The sequence below is a fragment of the Notamacropus eugenii genome, chromosome 7, assembly GCF_028372415.1.
Source record: "Notamacropus eugenii isolate mMacEug1 chromosome 7, mMacEug1.pri_v2, whole genome shotgun sequence".
NCBI classification, from domain to species: Eukaryota; Metazoa; Chordata; class Mammalia; order Diprotodontia; family Macropodidae; genus Notamacropus; species Notamacropus eugenii.
The window spans coordinates 27,982,693-28,005,131 of NC_092878.1; the positions used below are offsets into that span (position 1 = coordinate 27,982,693).

Here is a 22,439-nt window from a genome sequence, read left to right on the forward strand (position 1 = left end):
ATCCAGGCCTATCTAGGTAGTTGGGTAGGACAATTAAATCTCCCAGCCAGCCACAGGTGATTGGAGACAGGGAAACAGCTCTTGTAAATCTAAGGACAAGACACGCGGGGTGCGGAACCTCCTCCGTGCCCACTAAGACTGAGCCCCCCAGGCCAGAAGCCAAGGACTCCACGAAGCTCCCTTTGGCAACTGGACGCCCAGTTTCAGCTTCTTCCGCGCCTGGGGACCAGTTCTGCCCCTCCACGCGCGGCATTCTTCGCGGGTGGTGAGGGGAAGAGGGGAGGTGGGTCCTACGTGTAAGCTAACGGACCTCAGTGCCCAGCAGGGCGTATCGTTCAGATCCCAGACGGACCCACCTACGTCCCTAGGCCTGTTTCCTTCCCTATAAAAATAAGAGCATGTGCCCAGATGGACTTTTAAGGGCCCTTCCCACTCTCGCATTCTCCGATGCCAGACTCCCCAGGATCGGTTCGTTCACGTTCCTCCCGGGTCCAGTCTCTCTCCTCTGCCCTTTCAAGCCTCTTCTCTCCAACTCCGCTTCTGCCACTCCTCCCTCTCCTCCCCGTCCTGGGGAAGACCGGGCCTCTCCCGCTGGCCCCGCCTCTCCCCGTTGGCTCCTCCCCTCTCCCCGCTGGCTCCTTGCCTCTCCCCGTTGGCTCCTCCCCCCTCCCTGTGGCCCCGCCTCTCCCCGTTGGCTCCTCCCCTCTCCCCGCTGGCTCCTTGCCTCTCCCCGTTGGCTCCTCCCCTCTCCCGGTGGCCCCGCCTCTCCCCGCTGGCTCCTCCCCTCTCCCCGCTGGCTCCTTGCCTCTCCCCGTTGGCTCCTCCCCTCTCCCGGTGGCCCCGCCTCTCCCCGCTGGCTCCTCCCCTCTCCCCGCTGGCTCCGCCCCTGCTCGGCCGGCCGGCCTCCTAACCCTCGGAGGGAGTCGCGGCCGCGGCCGTCGTTCGCGTTTTGAGCCGTCCGTGCCGCCGTAGCTGCCTGGAGCCGCAGTTGCGGCGAAGCTGGAGTTGCAAGCGCGATGCCCGGGGGACCTGCGAACCGGACGGTCTCCGGCTCCCGGGGCTGGTGAGGCGGGGCCCCGGACGGGGGGTGTGTGTGTGGCGCGGAGGACCGGAGGCCGGAGATTTTGGAGAAGCCTGGGGGAGGGGGCGGAGGGGGGGTGGAAAGTGGAGACCGAGGTGAGAGCGGCTGGGACCGGGGTCTCCCGGCTGTGGCTCCCGGCTCCGCTGCCCCCTCAGGCCACCCCCTGCCGCGCGTTGCCATGGGAACATTGGAGGGAATCTCCCCGCTCCCTCCGGGCCAGTCCCCCCGCGCCCCCGGATCGCGCGGACGGAGGGTGGGCCTGACGTCTCGCCCCTCCCCACCCGCCGATTTCGGGGCTTCTCCCCTTCCCCTCCCGGTCGTCGTTCCTGGCCGTGTGAGCAGCCCGGGGGGGCCCGGGGGGTAGCCCGGAAAGAACCTCGGAGCCTGGGCCGGGCCGGGCTGATGTAGTGACTCCCTCCCGTCTAGGTCGGTGCTGGGGCAGATCGGAAGACCCCATGGAATGAGGAGCGCGTGCCGAGGCCGGGGATCCGCCTGAGCCCCTGCGCCCTTTGGGGTCCCTCGCCATGATGTCTGTGGAGGGCTCCACCATAACCAGCCGGATCAAGAACCTGCTCAGGTCCCCCTCCATAAAACTGCGCAGGAGCAAGGCTGGCACCCGGAGGGAGGACATCAGCACCAAGGTGAGATTCGGTTCCCTTGGTGGAGCTTGGGGGGTCCGGGGCGGGGGGCAGGCCGTGAGACTGAAGGGATCAGAACACTTAAGTGGGGTAATTTCCCTGATTTCCAGTCATAGCCTCTCCACAGATTGATCATGCTTGGGTAAGCTACTGGCCCTGTTGTGACTCAGTTTCCCTTCCTGGGAGGGGACGTGGGTAGCTTGTGTGCCTGTTTAGAAACAGGGTTGTGACTAATGCTGAGTCCTCCCAGAGGGCTGCTGAGGAGCAGGTGAGAATTCGTGGAGCAGGAAGAGGATTATGGAAACATTTAGCCTGGGGGTTTGGCTTGGATTTCAGGTGCTCTCCTGGGTAACATCCCCAGAGCTCTGGGCAGATTTATTTATGCTAAAGCATGAACAAAACTGGTCAGCTTTTATTAGAAATTATGAACAAGAGGAAAAAGTTAAGGGGTCTGCCTGGTTTCTGCTGGCATAATGAAGTTGATGCCCATCAGAAACTGGAGGTAGCCCCCTTGCTCTTCTTACCATCAAAGTATAGTAATTATTTCATTTCAAAGCCTGGAGGAGGGACGGTGCCGAATGGGCAACATCTCTGGCTGTAAAAGGATCTTGGGAGTTCAGCCTTGAAGTTAGTCCTTTCCATTTCTTCTGGTGTTTTTGGGTTTTTTTGCGTTCTGGTTCATGTGCTGGACACATTTGCTGGACTCCACAATCTTGGGAAGGCCAAAGTAGAGTGAAGTTTGATCCCTGAGGGAAACCAGAGCTTCAATTCCCCGGATCAGATTAGGTTTTTGTGTGTTATTAGTCCTGTAAACACAACAGCTCTGTGAAGTACAGGACTTGCCACAGGGAGAGTCGTTTTGAGACAGCTACATTTTATTGCTTTGCCTGCATCTCTTCATTGGTTGAGCAAACCTGGCAGCCAGTGATTTAGTGCTCTACTATCCAGTGTGGTAGAGTTTTAAGAGAGCTCTGTTCAGATCCCTGTGCCTCAGGAGAACCTTACTTGGACTTAGTCAGTGGGTAAACAACCCACTGTATTCTAGCAAAGAAACTGCCCTGGATTGAAACTGACCCCAGGTTTCCATGCTGCTGTAGTTCAGGGATTTGTAGCCCTCCGTGCAGTTTGCTGTAGTTGGTATAAATATAGATTTGATCCCTACTGACTCAACTTTGTGGGACCTTTGACTCAATCACTTACACTTCCTTAAGCCTCAGTATCCATATGTGTAAATTGAAGGGGTTGAACGAGATGTTTTCTGAGGTCTCTTCTAGTTCTAGCTCTGTGGTCTTATGATCTTGTTGACTTACTTATCTAGATTGGATTTTTTATGAATGTTGGGTTATCCTTAAAAATGCTGTGTAGATCTGAGTCAGGTAGCTTGGAAATGATCAACATTTATAAATGTGTCTCTAGCCCGAATGTGATGGCTGATAATGGTGGAATTTGGAGGACTTTATAAAGGGAGCTTAGTCAGCAAGTGGTGTGATGCTTGTTCCATTTTTGCTGTAGAACCTAGAAAGTTCTGTGGAAGCTGCAGCTTTCTGATTCAGGGAGAATTTAATACAGATCTTGGAAACCCATGTTTCAATGATGCAAAGACTTTAGTAAAGTTTGTGCCCCTTTGACCAAAAAGAGTGAAGTTGTGATCTAAGTAAGCAGGGATTCTAGGAAAGGTCTTTAGTGTGTAAAAGAATAGCAGCTGCTTTTATATGACCATATTCCTGAAGACTAGGGTCCATCCGCTAGTTTGAGGATAAAAAGCACCCTTTTAACTCAGGCAGTGCTTAAGACCTTTTTAAAAATTTGACTAGGAACCCTATATTTATTTTGGGAGTTTCCTGATTATCCAAACAGCTTCCAAAATCCTGGAGTTTTCAAGGGGGCACTCTCAGGGTGCTTGTGGGATTAGTTCTAAAATGGAATTTAAAGATGGAAATAATGGGACCCTATACTGTCATCTTTTCAAGGTGAGAAGAAATATACTATCCATATGTTGCTTCCCTGGTAACGTAGTGACAATAGCCATTTTGTAGCATAGCATAGGCCAGCCCAAGTGGGATTTTAAATGATTTTGAAATAAATTCTGAAGGAGACCAGTCTCTGTTTCCTATCTGGGCTTATTTGCATTCTAGAGAAATAGTCAGCCCACGGGCTGGTAAAAATTAGTGAGTGAACAGAAGAGCCAGTGCAATATAGATGTAACTTCTTGTGGACTTATTCTATCTCTAGCAGAATCTAGGGATGTACTTTTATTTGAAACTTGAATATAATCAACTGTGGAAGCAGATCCAACTAGGGAATCTTTTTCTGGTCCCTGGACCCACCTAAATACAGAGTATTCAGTATATGAAAGAATCAATATTGCTACCTGCTCCTGAGTTTTCTTTGACCAGAAAGCTGAGATGCCAAGCAGTGGTTCCACTCTGGCGAAACCTGTGTGGGTCCTGTAGAAGCTTCCAAAAGCTGAAAAGTCTTCACAGTTTCAGAGTTAGTATTATAATGTGAATTAGAACTGAAGACTTTGATATTCTCAGTTAAGTTATCTATTTAGCTAATTGGGCTCAGTCAGTCAGACTTATGAGTGCCTACCAAGGGGTGGGCAACTTGCGGCCTCAAGGCCACGTGTGGTCCTCTAGGTCCTCAAGTTTTGTGAAGTTTGGATTCAGTCAAAGGACCACACCTGGGGACCTCAAGGGCCATGGATTCCCCACCCCTGGACACCAAATTTCTTGCACTGTAATAGGAGCTCTGGAAAGTGTTATTGAGAGGAATAGAAGACCTAGGAGCCCCCGTCCTCAGTGCTTCCAATTTCGTCAGGAAGACAAGACACTCTAGAGAGAGTTTATGAAAGTGGCTTCAGATGTATTAGTTGTGCCAGGTAATGCAAATGAATGCAGTCTGTGGGTTGGAGGGATAATAAGAGAAATGGAAGCTAGGTAATATTAAACATGGCAAGGTTCTTCAAGGAGAATGAGTTTGGAAAAAGATTGTGTGGAGATGGAGGATATTGGTTGATAAAGGGAAGACACTGGTTCAAGAAGAAAGGAAAACTGTGTCCAGAACAAAGTATGGAACGACAAGATCAGCTCAAGAGGAGGGGAGCATCTTTGTAGGAGAGTAATGGAAAAATGAAATTGATGACCTTGTGGGGAGGAGCCTGCTTGGGCTTGAGTAGAGGACCCTTCTAGACTTCCCCAACGTGGAACATTAAATATTGTTCAATAGGGCAGGGATGGGAAACCTTCCTTTGGGTGACCCTCAGTACCATCTTATTCCATACGTATCTAGACAAATAGAATTTGAAATTTTGATTATTGTGCGTATAATTACATAGGGTGCTGGCCTGAAGGAGACTTTTTGTAACTACTTTTGTCTCTCCAGTGAAAAAAGGTTCCCCACTTTTCCAGTAGGGAATTGGAGACAGTAGATCATGGCTATTTGTATGATATAATAAAAATAGTATTTGAGGGAAGGGAGATGGTTAGAAAATCTTTTTTTTTTTTACTAATCCAGGTGTAAAATAACTAGGATTTGCTAGATAGAGATTGCTGAGTGTAAAAATGGAAAGAAAGGATCTAAGAAGCATTCCACAGAAAGGTCTGCATACTTTCATGTGGTTTGGAGGTGAGGAATGAAAAACTTTATTCAAGAATGTGAACCAAGAGAGCCTAGGTGCTGTTGTGTAGCATAAAAGAATTGGATAAGGACATTTGTTTAGGGTAGAAGAGGATGAATTCACTTTGGGGTATAATGAGTTTCAGATTTTAGAACATTCACTTGAACAAGTTTTTTGAATGTCTGTTCTGATCAGGTTGTCGTGTGGAGTATACAGAGAAGAGCAGTGTGTAAAAAAACTATTCTTGAGTTAAATGCTATCCCTCCTGGAGATAAGAAAATTAAGTAAGATCCCCTGAAGCACCAAACCTCACCTTTTCATTATATATTAATATTCCCAGAGTTATAGGGTGGTATTTAAACCAAGTCACATCTTCACAAAGGGTTTGAGGGTTTCATTGAGAAGAAAGGCTGAAATACCGTTATTTAGGTTATTTGATTACAGACTCTGGAATCTTGCTGCTCTCTGGTGATGGAAGCTTTCTAATCTTCAGAGTTCTTGCCAACGTCCTGGATGGCTGGGCTCTGCATGTTATTAGTTTATCACCATATCCATATTTGGAGTTTCTGTAGTGGGTCTTCTCAGTAAGAACCCTTTTCTTTTTGAGTACCCGTATCAGTATTATGTCGTCTCTGAGGTATCAGAATGATACTATATAAAATTTTAGTTTGCAGAGCACTTTATGTATACTATCCTCATTTGACCCTTATACCAACCTAGAAGGTAGATATTTTAGGTAGATATTATTAACCCCTTGGGATCATAGATTCAGAGCTAGAGCTCAGTGACCTTAAGGGTTATTGAGTCCAACAGCTTTATTTTACAGACAAAGAGGGATTAAGTGACTTGATTGATCACACAGCTAATCGGTGTTAGTGATAAGATTTAAACCGGGGCTTCTGACTTCACAGTCAGTACTGTTCACTGTGCCACACTGTATCTCCCGGCATTTGTTCTTCAGGGCATGAATGTAACTATCCTGGAAAACCCCTATACAGTGATAGGTCTTGAAGCAAGAGTTCTTAACCTTTTTTGTGTCATAGACCCCTTTGACAGTCTGGTAAAACCCCTAAACCCCTTTTCTGAGGCAGCTAGGTGGCACAGTGGTGGAGTGTTGGGCCTGAGGTTAGGAAGACCTGAGTTCAAATCCAGCTACCCAGGGCAAGTCACTTAACCTCTGTCTGCCTTAATTTCCTCAGCCATAAAATGGGGATTATAAGTACCTACCCCACAGGATTGTTGTGAGGATCAAATAAGATAATATTTGTAAAGTGCTTAGCACAGTTCCTGACATGTAGTAGAAGCTTAATCAATGCTTATTCCTTTCTCTTTTCCCCTCTGAACAAAAGATTAGTGGAAATAAAGATGTAATTTTTTCCTCCACCCAAATTCACAGACCCTCTAAAATGTATCAGTGGACCCCCAGTTAAGAACTCTTGGTCTAAAGGATGTGATGGTCATTTGACTTTGAATGACCTAGATTCAGATCTGGCACTAGGAGCTTTAATAATTCAGCAAAAGCTTCCTGGGCGGATAGGAATAATGAACTCTGCAATAATTCCTTTGGTTAGGTTCACTTTTCACCATGCTCATTCAGTCATTGCTCTACTACCCAATTCCCTTGGGACTCATAGAAAAATTGGTAGTTTTCTCTGTCTAAAACTGAGGGCCCATTCCTGTGCCTTTTTGCTCTGTGAACTAGAACAGGAGACAAAATTGAGACCCTTGTTGCTAGCAGCTCTGACTATGAATTTCTTCTGTATGTGACCTTGACAAGCCCTTTCTCATCTTTGAACGTATATTTGCTTCACTAGGTCAGTGAAAAAAGTCCAGTATTTATTTGTAGACTATTTTAACCTCTTCAGAACAGATATTATAAAATGGAAATTGTTTCCTGACCATTTAATTGATGTCTAGATTAGCCTTTAGAATGAATCTCTGCAGATTTGGGAAGTTCCTTTCATTTCATTAGGACTTAATACCTTTTCCTCCACTGCCTAAAATAGCACAGACATGTAGAGTCACAAATTGGCTTATAAATCCTTCCTTGGTCTGCTGGCTTCTATCACATTAGGAATTAACTGCATCACTCTTTTCCAGATTCCCCACTGTAAATTAGGACAAGTGCTAGGGGTCATTCTGTGTCACAGTTTTCTTTCCTGTTGGGAGATTTCTAATATCTTTGGGGACCACTGATATTTCACTCTCCCATTGGTTACCTACACCTACATTTTTATTTTCTTACTCATGAAAATGTTAGCAGAGGTAAGGTCATTTATCTAGATCTCTATGCTCTCCCCAATTAGTCCAAAGCTAGACTTATTGCTGTTATCACTACCTGTGTTTGGAAAACTGCTGTAGGCTTGAAATTCAGGACTTGTGTTAATTCCAAACAACCTTCCGAGGGATCCTGTCTTTATATCTGTCCATAAAGTATATCTTGGTTTCATTTCATGGTTAGACAGTAATTGTGATAGAAAAAAGTGAAGTGCTATGTATGCGTATTCTAAATTTGACTTGCTCCGTGTCATTTGCCCTATTTCTCCAGGTGCCATAATCTGTTACTTGGCATTCCTAGATTCTTTGTCTCCTTTCTTAATAGCACAGTTCTTAGCATCTTGGATGTAGGATTATCTTTGTGGAAGTTTGCATTCACATTTGTATCTGTATTCAGACTTCAGCTGCCAAATTAATGCTTGGTTTCATGAACTTATTGATGTGGTTAATCCTTCCACTGAAGCAGATCATAACCTCTCTATAATTTAGACTAGGGGTGGAGAACCTGGGGCCCTGAGGCCACACGTGACCTTCTAGGTCCTTAAGTGTGTCCCTTTGACTGAATCCAAACTTCACACAAGTCCCCTTAATAAATGGATTTGTTCAGTAAAACTTGGACTCAGTCAAAAGGACCTAGAAGTCCACATGTGACCTTAAGGCCACAGGTTCGTCACCCGTGATTTGGACTTTATGAGTTTAGGTATGAGAAAAAACTGTCACTTGGAAATCAATTCCACCACATTTAGGTAGGCTAGTTCACAGATTACAGACATAAGGTCTGTCATTGGACTAATCCTCATCCTTTTCAGCTTTGTAGGAACCTGCCAGAACTTTTGTTCTACTTGCATAGCCCAAAATCGGAATACTGTTATGTTTCAGAGTAGGATATTAGGGGAAGATCTAAGAAGTATGCATATTGTTTTTCATTCTAACCCTATCCTCTCACTTCTCCCTCTTAGAAAAGTGGTGAATGTATGAAACAGGATCTTGTGTGGGTATTTTCATATGTTCAGATTTTCCAAGTTTTGGTTTACTTTTTGCCAATGACTCTATCAGCAAGGTCTTCATTACTGGATTGGCCACAATATTTTCCCCTGGTATTGAAGGACATTTAAAGAATGCACTTGGGGTATTGGCTAACTTCTTTTTGCCATCTAAGCAATAAATTCTATCCTTTTCATTTCAGAGAGAGCTTCTATAATTCTTTCTTTCCCTTTCACCTTCAGTCATTGTATTTACCCTGCTGACCCATATCTTCCCCTCCAAGGTTGGAGTGAAGTTGAATATTTTGTTATTTGTCTCCCTTGTTCCTTTCCTAGCCCTTCACTTGAAGTTCTTGTGCTCTTTCATGGTACTTGATGATTAAGTTCTGGTCTTGCAGTCTTCTTTCTTAGAAATTCTGGCACACATAGTTGATACTGAAGGCTTCTATGTACTCCTAGATTTGAACATCAAACAGTAAACAAGCATTTATTTATCAGGCATGGTACTAAGCACTAGGGATCTAAAGAAAGGCAAAAACACAAAAACATGCCCTTCTTTGAGGAGCTTACATTCTAATGGGAGAAACAACATGTAAACAAATAGGTACGTGTGCAGAGTAAAAGGAAGGTAACCTTAGAGAGGAAGGCTTAAGTGGCTTAGGAGGCTGCAGAAGGTGGCATTTAAGCTAGGTGGTGAAGGAAGCCAAGGCTGTACAGAGGTGGAAGTGAGAAGGGAGTGTTCCAGGCAGACAGAGATAGCCAGTACCCAAGGATGGAAAAGAGAGCCAAAGTGTTCAAGTAGACCAATGTTGCTAGGTTGTAGAGTGCATGGAGGAGAGGATTTGAAAGAAGATTCAAATGAGAAGGGGCCTTAAATGCCAAAGAGAAGACTTCATCTTTGATCCTGGAAGTAATAAGGAACCATTGGGTTTTATTCAGCATGGGGGTAAAGACCTGTGCTTTAGGAAAAAAATCACTTCACACTTGAGTCCCTTAGACTACCTAACTTCCTTTCATCTGGTTATCTTAAAGTGCCCTGGCCAGGTTCCCAGTTCTCCTCTGTGAGGTCTGAATTTCTAGGGCCCCAGATGGGCATATTGGAATTACTGTCACTTTCTGGAGAACACGAGTCTACATGGACATATCTCTGTTCTGAAAACAAATCACCTAGTTTACCTTGTGTATGTGTGTGTGTGAGTGGTAGGAGAAGGGCAGTGAGAACAAGAATTTTGCTGTATGGGATAAGGGGAAGGAAAGGTTAGCTATGGTCTTTTTCTTACCCTAGACCTTACCTTATGTTTCATTTGCATCTTTCAGTGCACTTCATGTATCATTCATACATGGATATTTGCCTGTGAGAGAGTTCCATGATACCAGGAATTGACTTAATCTTTTTTTTTTTTATCCCCCCTCATGGCCAGCATAATGTTTTGCATGTAATAGGAACTTAATAAATTTTCATTGAAGGAATTGACTTCAAAAGTTGCAGACCTATCTGTGCAGGTCCTGGTACCAATCACCAAAATAGCTGATGTTACTTGATTCCCTAATCCCTCTTTGGTGAAGTAGATGCAGTTTCTGGTTCTAATATCCTGTTGCCAAGCAGAATTTGAAGAATCCAGGCAGCAACTTGATTAATCTACTCTCCCTTTTTGTTGTCATTACCTCTTAAAAGATGGTTTTTATTAGTTTTTAAAAATTTAATGTTTTTTTCCCAATTACAATTACATGTAAAAACAATGTTAACATTCTCTTTTCAAATTTTGAGTTCCACATTCTCTCCCTTCTTCCGCTCTTTCCCTCATTGAGAAGGCAAGCAATTTGATGTAAGTTAAACATGTGTAGTCATGCAAAACATGTTTACATGGAAGTCATGCTATGAAAGAAAACAAACCAAAAAACCCCAAGAAAAATAAAGAAAAGTTATCTTCGATCTTTTACAAGCAATTATTTATAAGTGATCTTTTTAAGCAATTATTTGCTATTTATTAATCTCTCTAACCAGTTTTCTCCACCCTCCCCCCAACTCCTTGTCTTCCTGAGTTAATAAATACCCCACTTCTAGTCCTGTGTAGCCTGCTAGGTTTTGTGTGGAGTGTGTGGGCACTGGAGACCAACACTGACATGGTGCAGCTGTGTGATTTCCAGCTGACCATAAACCACAACCAGTTGCTGTTTCTCTGTCTTAAGAATATGGACAGAAGTCGTGGTTGGTGTGTACCTTGGTCATTGAAAACTCTCCTGCCCCTCACTCAGTAGCCAGGCTGGAAGTAGAGCACTCCCTCCCCCCAACCCCCCCAGGGTCTCTCTGCCCTTCTCCTTCTCTGGTCCTCTCCTGCCTTCCTCCTTCCTCTGTCTCTGCTCGTGCCCAGGACAGAGCACAGAGCTTCCATTTTAATTCCTGTGAGACATAAATTGTGTCCAAACAGCAGATATTTTCCATAGAGGAAACTGGAGCCGAAGTACCTCACGCCAAGGGTGATGTGAGCGTTGATTGTTGGGGTTTCAGGGAGTAGGAAAAGGAGCACTAACTACACTGCCTGCCTCCTTGTCCTTTGGGCTGCTTATAGTGTTCTTTGCCTCATCAGACTTGAAGTTTGGGTTTCATTTGTTTCATTTACTCCAGTCAGAGTATAGGGATGGTAAGAGGATTTTCCCTGTCCTCCCTAGGTGGAGATTTTTTTTGACTCATGAGCCAGGAGTGTGGGTCTCTCAGGTACCTCTCCTATGGCTCAGCTTCAGGGTACGCCAGAACCAGGAAGGTCTGGAGGGTGCTAGAGGGTGCCCTGCCTAGCATAGGGGTAAGCATGGAAGCAGCCAGTGTGGTAACTGCATTCGCCTGTCTAGACTAGGGCCTTCTTGTTGTCTTCTCCTCGGGCTCTCATTAGGCCTCTGAAGTCTTCATGTCAGCTATTTCTTGAAGACTCTCCTGGTAGCTTTTGGCTTGGAACTCAACTAGCTCTTCTGTCCAGGTGTGCCGCTGGTGCTAAAACTGGGAGAAGCTGGGCTCTGAGCTTGCAGCTTCAGGCAGAACAGGCTCTTGGTTCACTCTCTTTACTGTTGGCTGGGGATGGGAAGGGAACCTGGAGAGGAAGGACTGTGTTCTGCCTTCAAGCCGTGACCGTGGTGTCTGGGCCCAGGTCTTTCTCTCTGATTTCTTTGGGAGGTTTTCAGTGGGGTCGTAAGCCACCTTTCTCCCCCTTGCCTTTAGCTTCCTTACTATCAGGGAACATTTTCCTGCTCTGGGGGCATTCCCCCCCCCCCCCCCCCCCCCCCCCGCAGCCTTCTGATTATAACAGGTTAGTGCTTTTTGGCACAGCTTCTTCTGTATCCAAACTCATTTCTCAGTTCTTTTGTCTGTAAATAGCAGTGACCTATTTCCAGCTATTTTCTTGCCAGTGTGCTCAGTGCTCAGGACCTTAACTGTTGAAGATGAACGGTTAACATCTTTTTTGTAATAGCAGCTACTATAGAATGAATTCCAGGACCAAGGGTAAATGGTTCAGAAAATATTTTTCATGAACTTTTCAAAGAAAACCACACCAGCAAACTGATAGAAGTATTTTAAACACCTGGATTGATCCAAGACTATTGAAATAATAATTTAGCTTTTAACAGCAATAGCTCTTGCAGGTATAGGAAGAACTGTTTTCTTCTTTTGAAATAATTAGCATTTAAATTAAGAAGTCAGCTTTAAAAAAGTCAAAAGTTTTCTTCCAACCTTTGAATAAACAGCATGAACAAAGAGAATACTGAGTCAGCATAGCCCAGTGTTTTTTTGTATCCCATATTGAACTGAATGAAATGTTTTACTTTTTGGTTTTAAAAATCAGAGTGAATCACACTAAAAAGCAGTCAGATTCATTAATTGTAATGACCAATCAGTCCCAAAGAACAGATGATCGATTTTTCTTTTTTCCTTTCAGTAAAGAAGTGGAAGAATATAGACAGAGAATGTGGAACAGGCTGTGAGGCCTGGTTGGTTTTGCTTAGATGTTTCTCTTTGTTACAGGGTTTGGGGCAGTGAGAGGGTGTAGGAGAGTCATTGTGGTGTAAAAAAAACTAAAAAAAAATAGGACAAGCCACATTTCATATTTAAAGCTAAATTCACTTAAAAAGAAATATTTTGTTAAAAACAATCATGAATGTAATTATTTAAATTATACTTTACAACTGTAACTATTTGGTTGAAAAGTATGTCCAATATAAGAAGCTTGCTAGTTGAGGAATCTGAATTTATTTTTTTCTTTTGATGTCTTCTTCCTGCAGTGTGACAGAAATACCTGGTTAACCTATTTGGAGATAATTCACTTCTCATTTACCTCACCGAAAATCTACTTCAGTTAGCTTGAGTAGATAAAATGACACAATTTTGGCTTTTCAGCATACCAGTTTGCATATTATTTCAGTACTTAAAAGATCTGTCATTTTTTTATGATGCATACATACATATATTACCTTCAAAAAGATTTGTAGCTTTTTAGGAGGCACAGAATTATAAGTACAGATGGAAGTGGCATAGTGAAGCAGCAGTTTTTCTGACAAAAGATCTGGGGGGCTTTGTAGACTGTAAAGTATGACTTCTTCATAGCATGATGTGACAGCTTAAAAACGACTGCAGTAGAGGTTTAACTTCTCAATGCAGGCCTTGTGTACTCTGCTGTAGAGAGAACACATCTGGAGTATTGTGTTTGCTTGTGGGTGCTAAGTTATCTGAAGGGTATTGATAAACTGGAAAGCGTTCAGAGGAGGGCCGCCAGGAGAATAAAAGGCCTTAAGTTCAGAATACATGAGGGTCAGTGGAGGGAACTGAGGGTATTTAACCTGGAGAAGAGAATGCTCAGGGGGAATGTGATAGCTTTGTTCTAGTGTGCAGAAGAAGGCCTTATATAATAGAATCAGGAACAGTGAGTACAATTTTCAAAGAGATAATTTAGGCTTGATATCAGAAAAACTTCCCAACTAGTGTATTTGTATCATAGTAGAAGGGGCTTCCAGAATGGCTGGTGGGTTCCCTCTCTCTGAAGGACCTTTTTTCACTCAGGTGTGTTTTGATACGAATTCCTTTTGGGTCTGGCTTGGACTAGATTGGCATTACTGAGGTCCCTTCTAGCTCTCAGTTGTGTAATTCTATATCCTGTTTTCTGTCCTATGCTTAGTTTTGGCTATGGCTGGTATTTGTGACATTCTCTAAGTGATAAAATATCTCTCTTTACTTTAGTCAGCTTTACCTTGTAGATGCCCAACAGCAGGATAAAATAGGGTGGCAGACAGCGTTATCAATACGCATTAAAAAAAAAAAAAAGATTCATGTATGAGAAGATTCCATCCTATCGTAACAGAGCGCTGAATAGGGAGTTTGGAAATTTGCATTTTAGACCCAACTTCGCCATTTGCATACTGAATTGTCCCCCTACCCCTAGCCTCTGTTTCCTCACCTGTAAAATGGGGATAATGATACCTGCCTTGCCTGTCTCGCAGAGTTGTTGTGACATTCAAATGGAGGCTATATTTAAAAAGTAGTGGGATTATTTAACATCAGTGAGAAATGCAGAGCTTTTGCTTGCCCTTAGAGAATATAGAATTTAGTAGGGGAGATAGGGCATAAGCATGGCTATGTACAGTCCAAGATAACACAGATTATTCTTCTGCAAAGATGGGTAGAGAAGAAGGAAAGAGATGTAGAAGGAGAAAGATTAGAGAAAGCTCTTTGAGGGTGGTTCAATCAGTACATTATTGTGATAGGTCCTGGGACTACCGAAAAAAATGAAATAGTTCATACCCTTAAGGAACTTATTTTCTGTTGGGGGAAGATATGTAAACAGATAAGTCTTTGCAAAGTAAATATGAAGTAGTTTCTGGGGGAAAAACTAACTGTCTCAGGCAAAGATAGTGGGGAAGAGAATTCCATTTGTAGGGATTGGCATAAACCGATGGTTTCCAAATTTTATATAGACACAGCACTTATTTTTAACCAAAAAATTGTTTCCCTTCCCAATGCATTTTTCGTTAAAAAAAGCCTGTGTAAATAATTTTAGGTCTTCTTACTATTTGAGATCATAGTTGAGGGAATGGAGACTTGAGAGAAGTTAAGGCCACACTCGTGAGCAGCAGCAGGGCCTTCCCTGGACTTGAGCCTCCCTGCCTGCCCTCATAGGTGAAGGGGAAAATAGGAGAACAGTGGATGACTCCAGGCTTTGTACATTGAGAACCTTGAGATTATCTTTAAACTTTTAAACTCTGTGCAGGGACAAAATAGATACCTGAGACCTAGGGAGAGGAAAAGGTGAAAAGCCCCCAACAATCTGGACTGAGAAATCATCTGAAAGAGAGGTGGCAAGGCCGAGGTTGGCTTCTTGGGGCAGTGGCTTCATAGGTTCACTCCCCCTGCTTTTGGCTGGTGGCAGACTTTGATACAGAGTGCTTTCTCCCACCATGAAGGTCTCCACTCCCAGAGAAGGTCTTGGCCTTTTCTTTCTGTTTCAGGGAATTATATCTAGACCTGAAGGAGGATATGAATGCCCTGGGCTAGGGGCAGATGGAGGTGAGGGTGTGTCTTCTCACCCTGCCCACTCCCATGACCACTGCCAGTTCCACTCACTTTTGTCAGCCTCTACCAGTTGAAGCACATTCACTGGCTCTGTCTCACTCTTTTTTGAAGCTTGAATTTGAATTTCTTTTTTGTTTTCATTGCAAAAAGTAAATGTATCCATGTGAGAGTTAGATTTTTTAAAAATCCAATAATCTCAGTCATTGCTTTGAGCGCCCTTGGTAGTCCAGAGTTTCCCCCACCATTCTTTAGACAACTAGTGTGATCCAAAGGTGAGAAAGGACAGGAAATTGTGAGAGAGGACGTAGTGGGTTTTGGAGATAGACAAATAGTAATACTTTTTGACCTATTCATACTACAATTAGGGATATATATCCCGATGAGATAGAAAGGTCCCTTACAGCTTTTTGTAGTATCAAAGCGCTGGAAGGAAAGTGAGTGTTCATCAGTTAGGGATTGACTGCCTGAACAAATTGGAATATACGGAGTAGATTATATGACCTAATGAGGAATATAAAGAGTTCAGAGAAATTGGGGAAGGCTTATGTAGTAGGCTGGGCAACGAGGTTGCACAGTGGATAGAGTGCTGGGCCAGGAGTCAGGAAGACCTGAGTTCAAATCTGGCCTGAGACACTAGCTGTGTGACCCTCTTTGCCTCAGTTTCCTCATCTGTCAAATGAGCTAGAGAAGGAAGTGGCAAACCACTTCAGTATCTTTGCCAAGGAAACCCCAAGTGGGGTCACAAAGAGTTGGATATGACTGAAATGATTGAGTAACAAAATGTTCTAGTTTATATTTGTCTCATGCTGGTTTGATAAGTTAGAGATAGGAAGAAAACAAGACCTTCACAGACCATCTATCTAATAGTTAACAAAAGGAGATTTACTTGTAGCTGCAGAATGGAAAGATACAAGGTTAATTCATTTGGACTTTGTGGTCCTTTTGGTCTCTTCACTGCACTCCTCCTAGCTGCCTTTTTAACAGCGGCCGCCAGGTAGCTGTATGATTCAAGCAAATTTCAGTCTCCTGGGCTGGGTAAGTTGCAATGACAGTTTTAAGGAAAAAAACAAATTGAGCCATCAGGGTTAGATCTTTAGAATGTTGCTTCTACTCCATCCCGTTCCTTGTGGCAAGGTTGTAAAAATCCTCTAGAAGACTTTCCATCTCTTAAATAGCCTTGGGGACATTACAGAGCAACCCTGACCCCATAAAAATCCCTGAAATGGGGAATGGGGATGGGGAGGGAGGTGGGAACTCAAACAGAAAGATAGCCCCAGGGTGATGGTTTCCTGAGGGAAGGACTAAACATGGAAGAGAATGAAGACCAGAAATCCCCGACTCTGCTCCCCATCTCCACCCTTTGGAAGGACCTAGTCCAACTCTTCATGATCTGGTCCATGTGGAAGGTGATGGGTTCCTGATGTCAGTCAGTGACAGCAGGTGATGTGGAGCAGTACCAAGAACATCAAGTCTATAAGGAGAGTTTATGTCACTTCTGGCATAGTGATCCTGGTCATGGGTTAGGATCATCTTTAGTAAGAGGTCTAAGGGAATTATGCCCTTTTGCACACAGCCTGTTCTGTTGTCAGGAGTGATCTTAAAACTTGCCCTGTGACATCTCCTCCCTTCCCCCACATCCCCTTACCTGTCCCACAATCAGGACTTTCCCTTCCTTGGGAGTCTCTGCCCTCAACCAAGGCAGGGAGTGGGAGTGTGGAAATGGAAGGAATGCTCAATTTTTGCCTTTAGAAGCCTCAGCTGAGGGACTGTTCTACTTCTGTTGGGGAGAGTTTCACCTTCTCTCTGTTAACCACCGGCTTAGCAATTCCTTCTGTAGCTGCTGGTGGGTGCATGGAAAAGTTAGGGTTTGGTGCACCTCTAAATGGGTCAGGATCTCTTCCAGGTCTGTGTTGTTGGCACCTGTTGCTCCAGGCTCATTACCATTTAGCAACTCCCACGTAGAGGATGAGGAAGTAGGGAAAACAAGCAGTTTCAACAAAGTCAGCACATTCAAGTCTCACAGTATATGAGTTAACTCACGAGTCTATAGTTCTCCCCTTGTTAAAAAGGGAAGCAGGTGCATTTTCTTAGCTTCCCAGGGCCAATCTTGGTTATTATAATTACACAATTGTTCTTCCTTTTTACATTATTGTCATCGTAGATCCATTTTCCAGTTTTGCTTGCTTCATCTGACTCAGTATATCTAAGTTTTGACATGGTTCTCCGAGTTTCACAGATTCTCTAAGTATTCAAAGAGATAATACATTAGTGTATGCTTTCTCCAGCTGTTTCCCAGTTGAGGGGTATCTATTTTGTTTCCAGTTCTTCGCTACCACGAAAAGTGCTGCTATGACTATAACCTCTCTTCCTTTCGTTGGCCTACCTGGAATATATGCCTTATGATCTCTGGAGCAATGACATTTTTGGTCAGTTTTTAAACTTAATTTCAAATTGTTTTCTGGAATGGCTAGACCATTTCACAGCTCCACTATCAATGAATGACTCATGTGCCTGTCTTCTCCAACACTGATTTTTGTCCTCTGCAAGGGTGTGAGGTGAAACCTTAAATATGCTTTGACTTGCATTTCCGTTATAATTGATGATTTGGAGTGTTCTTTCATATGCTTAGTAATAGTTTAAAGGTTTTTTTGAGAACTCTTTGGCATTTTGAAGAAAGTAATATAGGATTGCCCAGTCCTTCATTCTAAGGCCAGCTTTATAAATAGATGGATTTGGGTCTATGTGGTGTGATTTAATGGACATTAAGAAGAGTTCTTTTCTACTTCCAAAAACGCATGGTCCACTGCCTTACTGAAATTACCCTTTGAAAATTTAAAAGTGTCGTGGAGTTAAAGTGTCAATACCATTAAGAGTAAGTTGATTAAATCCCTTATGAAAGCTAATTTTATTAAGGAGACAAGCAGAGAGGACTTGAACACTATTTGCTTGGAGAAAGGAGAAGTGCTATAGGATGGGGAAAAGAATGGTTTGAGGTCCCCCAAACCAAATAACTTTTGGGGTTCCTGAGAGATAGAAATCTTCTGTCTTCCTCTTGATAGCTATAGAAGAGGAATTGGTTATAAGAACAGTGCTAGGATTGCTGTCTTTACCTGGAATTCCTAAGTTCTAGTTTCATGGACAGATAGAGGAGACTCTTGTCACTTCTTGGTAGCCCATTTTCTTATTTCTCTGATTTCTGTTCCAAATGGGTGTTGGGATTTAAATATCCTACAACTTAGTTTTTTAGTTAGTCCCTCTTTCTTTTCCTCTTGATGCCAAGGCCCCTACTTGTTTCTCTCCTCCATTTGTATACAAAATCAGATTCTCCAGCTTGTGACAATATAATATTCATTGCCATGGAAACTGCTGTCAGTAGTCCAAGTTAGTCTGGTGAGCTCCAGTACAGGCAGAGTGTGGGTGAGCTTGGACCACGTGGGGTTCCCTGTGGGCATTGAAGAACATAAGCCCTCTGCACTCTCCCTTGCCTTGAAATTTCAACCTTTCCTCAGTGAGGAGAGAAAGTACTTACCTACTCCCTTAGCCCAGCTTTTGCTGTTAAATAAGAGTGCTTATTCCTGAATTAGTCTTTTAAGACCATGTTATTCCTGTCTTGGGTCTCCTCCTTCTGCCACGACTCTTAAGGCCACCCTGGTTGCCTAGTTGGTCACTTCTCCAGCTGTTCTTTCAGGAATCAGAGACAGATTAGTGGCATTAGAGCACTTGAACTTGCCTACTTCATACTGCTGAAGTTGCTTCGGAAGCATGCCCTTAATACAAGTACCCTTTGCATTTCCGCTGTGGGCATAGACACTCTTGAGGGAGCACTTGTTAGTATTGTGTTCTCTTCCCAGTTCCAGGTGGAACTCCAATTTCACTTCTTAGAACTGGTATAAAAATGAAAGGAACTCTTTTGTTTTCTTTGTCCCTGGGGACTTATTGTCTAGATCATTTTTCATCAGAATGGCGGCTCACGTGATCCTAAAGAGGAGAGTGGGAATACAAATCCTATACTCCTCAGCCTGTGATAGCCAAGCCTGGGGCTTGATTCCACCACAGCCATATTCCTTTGCTGTTCAGTGATTTGCAAGTCCCCAACCTCTTTCTCTTTCTACCCTGTTGGGGGCCCCTCAGGACAATTATAACCCAACCTGAACTAGCAGCTACGCAGCTGCCTTTGGCCTTGTCCCCAGCGTACCCATAACCCAGATATCACCTCAGGGCTATGTCAGGAGTCTATTGACTGGCTCTGTGCTGGGGGCAAGTGACCAGTTAGTGAGAGCCCTCCCCCTCCCCCCTTTTTATTTTAAGTGGGATAGAGTGAGTTGAACAGGGTAAGCAGGCAACTAGTACAGTGGTATCAAATTCAAATAGAAACAGATTCCTGCTGGCCACATACTGACTTAGAAAACCACGAATTAGCATTATCTATGTATAATTTCCCAGTTATATTTTAATTTGTCAGGTACAGAGTTTTGTAGAGTTTGACACCTCTGGGTTCGTGGATAGAGAGCAACACTTGGAGTCAGGGAGATTTGAGTTCAAATCCTGCCTCTGACGTTTAGTAGCTGGGTTGATCCCAGGCAAGCCACTTAACTTCTTTGGGCTTCTGAGAGAGGTGAACTCACTCATCTCTGAGATGCCTTCCACCTTTAAATCTGTAATCTAGTGATTGGATTGCATTCTGCATCGAAGATCTCTTTATATTAGCTTTCCCCTCCAAAGCCATTCCTCTTCCAGACTTCCTTATTAGTTCTTTGTGTGATCCTGTACTCCTCCCTTGCACCTCTGTCCTTTTTTCTCCATTTATGCAGCTGCCACCCTAGTTCAGGCCCTCGTAGCCTCTCCTGGACTTTTGTCTTAGTCTGATTTTCAGGCTCAGGTCTTACCAGTCCATATCCTCACAGCTGCCAAAGTAAATCTTCTTAAGTTCAGAGACCTGAACTTGGACTTTAGGTCAAATGTTATTTCATCTTTATCTCATTCTTTATTAATTTATATTTTTGCTTTATAATCTAAATAATAGCGTAGTATTTATAAATAAGTAAAAATATGACAATAGCTAACTTTTACATGGTTTTTCAGGGTTTGCAAAGTGCTTTTACAAAGATCTCATTTTATCCTCACAACAACCCTGAGAGGTAGGTACTATTATCCTCATTTTATGGATGAAGAAACTGAGGCAGATAGTGCTTAAGGTGTTCCCTGGGACCACTCAGCTAGTAAGTGTCTGAAGCTGAATTTGAACTTGGGTCTTCCTGACTATAGGTCTAGTGCTATGTCTACTATGCCACCAAGCTGCAAATATTGGAGGTGCATGCTCAAAAGCTTTTATTTATAGGGGTGTGATCAAAAGTTTGGAGACCATTGGACTAGATGCTCACTAAAGTTTGTCTTTGGAAGAAGCTGAGGACATTCTGCTCTTCCTAGCAGAGGAGACTGACTCAATTCCAGATACTTGGACTGTAGAGTGGAGGGAGCCTGATCTTTGTCTTATTTGGAATTATTTGTATCAGAGTTCTCGTGCTATAAAGACAGAAAAACTATCAATCCACTAGTGAAGCCAGGCAGAGTTTTTAGAATGAGGAGATGAGGTCCTTTTGGACGTATCAATGTGTATCTAATCCACCTTCATTGCCTCTGGCCCTGGAAATTAGGGCTATTATCTAGCAACTTGTATGTGTCCCTCCAAAGAACGCTATAGTCCTATAGTGAGTATAGGACAAAGTCTAACATAGGAACCCTCTGACAATCCCTGATCTATATGGGGGCATTAGAGCATGATGTGCAGAAGAAAGTCCTAGTTATTCTTAACCTGAGGGAAGGGAGGGAAAGGAAAAGTGACTTCTGCCTTGGGCAGGTCTTAGACATGTTTCTGTACAGAAATAGCCAGCCCATGATTTGACGGGTGATGATTTGTATCTCAGGTATTTATAACTTGGTTTTGGGGGGGCTGAGAAGTGGAGGGAGGAGGAAAGGGAAAGCTGGTATTCTCATTGTAGCCACTGCAGAAGAGCTCCCACCAGATGCCGAGATTTCCTCGCTCCTGCTGGTGTGCATGAACTCCAGGAGGTCATCCAGCCCTAGGTGACCCTGGCCTTCTGTGGGCTTTGCCTAGGAAGGAGCTGCTTCTATAATATTACTGTTTTCATCTGGTGACCCCCTTTCCCAGTGCGAGGGAAGCAGTTTGACTTTCAGGCAAGGCTTTAGTGTGTCTTCTTTCATTCGTTTGACTAAGGGATCGGAGGACCAGAAAGTCAGGGCTGAAAAATTTTTTTTGAGTCATGTTTAGGAATTGGTAGAAATGCTCAGGTGTTGCAATACCCTAGAACCATAGGACCAGCTTTATTTGGAACTGCTGATGAGTTTGAACTCTCTCGGCTTCCTTAGCGTCTGCAGTGTTTGACACTGTGGACCATCCATGCTCACCTTTTCCTCCTTTCTTCTTTAACGTTAGCTATCCTGGTTGTCATCCTAATTTTGAGTACTTTGTTTCTTGTGCTAACTCCTTGTGTTCTTCCTATCCCCTAAATGTAGTTTATCAAAGTCCTGTCTTTGTCCCCCCTTTTTGCTTCACCCTGTTTCTCCAACTGTCACCTCAGTGTAGCTGATTCAGATTTCTATCTGTAGCTCTGACCTCCCTTATCAACCCCTGTACCAGACTGCGTGCTGATGGATTGATCTTGATGCCCCAATATCTCAGGCTCAGCATCTTACCCACAAAACCATTTCTTACTTCTAACTTCCTTTTTACTCCCAGCACCACCATTCTTCTCTTACCTGCCCTTCCCCAGTCCACTCAAACCCCAGCTTCTTTCCATTGCCCCTCCATGACTCTTGCATCTCGTGCCTGCTTTTCTTCCATTCCGTCTTCTGTGACCCTCATTATCTCCTGACTGGCCTGCTGCAGTAACCACTAACTAAACTTATCTCCTTGTCTCCAGTCTTTTCCCACTTTAATTATTTTTTTTTGTTTAGTCCATACTTGTGATTTCATTCCCTTCACCATCTGGCACACTGAAAGATTAAGTGACTTGGCCATGGTCACACAGCAAGACTAGAACCTAGTTTTTCCTGTTACATGGTCAGTCTTTCTCCACTACATCATGTTGTTTCTCCCCAGATTAATTTTCCTAAAACACAGACCTATGTCACTTTGCTGCTCAAAAGCCTGCTGGTTGTCCTTTGCCTACAAGGCGAAATTCAAACCCCTCCACTTGGAACTGGAGGCCCTCCACAGCTTAGGCCCATTTTGGCTCCAGTCTGATGGTGTATTACCTCCCTTTGCCCCAGC

At 43.8% G+C, this 22,439-nt stretch overlaps 1 protein-coding gene across 4 annotated transcripts in view; it reads left to right on the plus strand.

Moving 5' to 3' along the window:
* The first annotated feature begins 768 nt into the window (after nucleotides 1-768).
* The window catches only part of MAPKBP1 (mitogen-activated protein kinase binding protein 1), an 83,808-nt gene continuing 62,137 nt past the window's right edge, over nucleotides 769-22,439 (plus strand). The window contains exons 1-2 of one of the 4 annotated variants that reach the window (XM_072623215.1): nucleotides 769-1,063; nucleotides 1,508-1,722. In XM_072623215.1, coding sequence (XP_072479316.1) covers nucleotides 1,606-1,722 — 117 coding nt within the window. In that variant the 5' untranslated portion in view covers nucleotides 769-1,063; nucleotides 1,508-1,605. The remainder of the gene's footprint in view (nucleotides 1,064-1,507; nucleotides 1,723-22,439) is intronic. The other 3 variants (XM_072623214.1, XM_072623213.1, XM_072623217.1) reach the window with 3 other exon arrangements.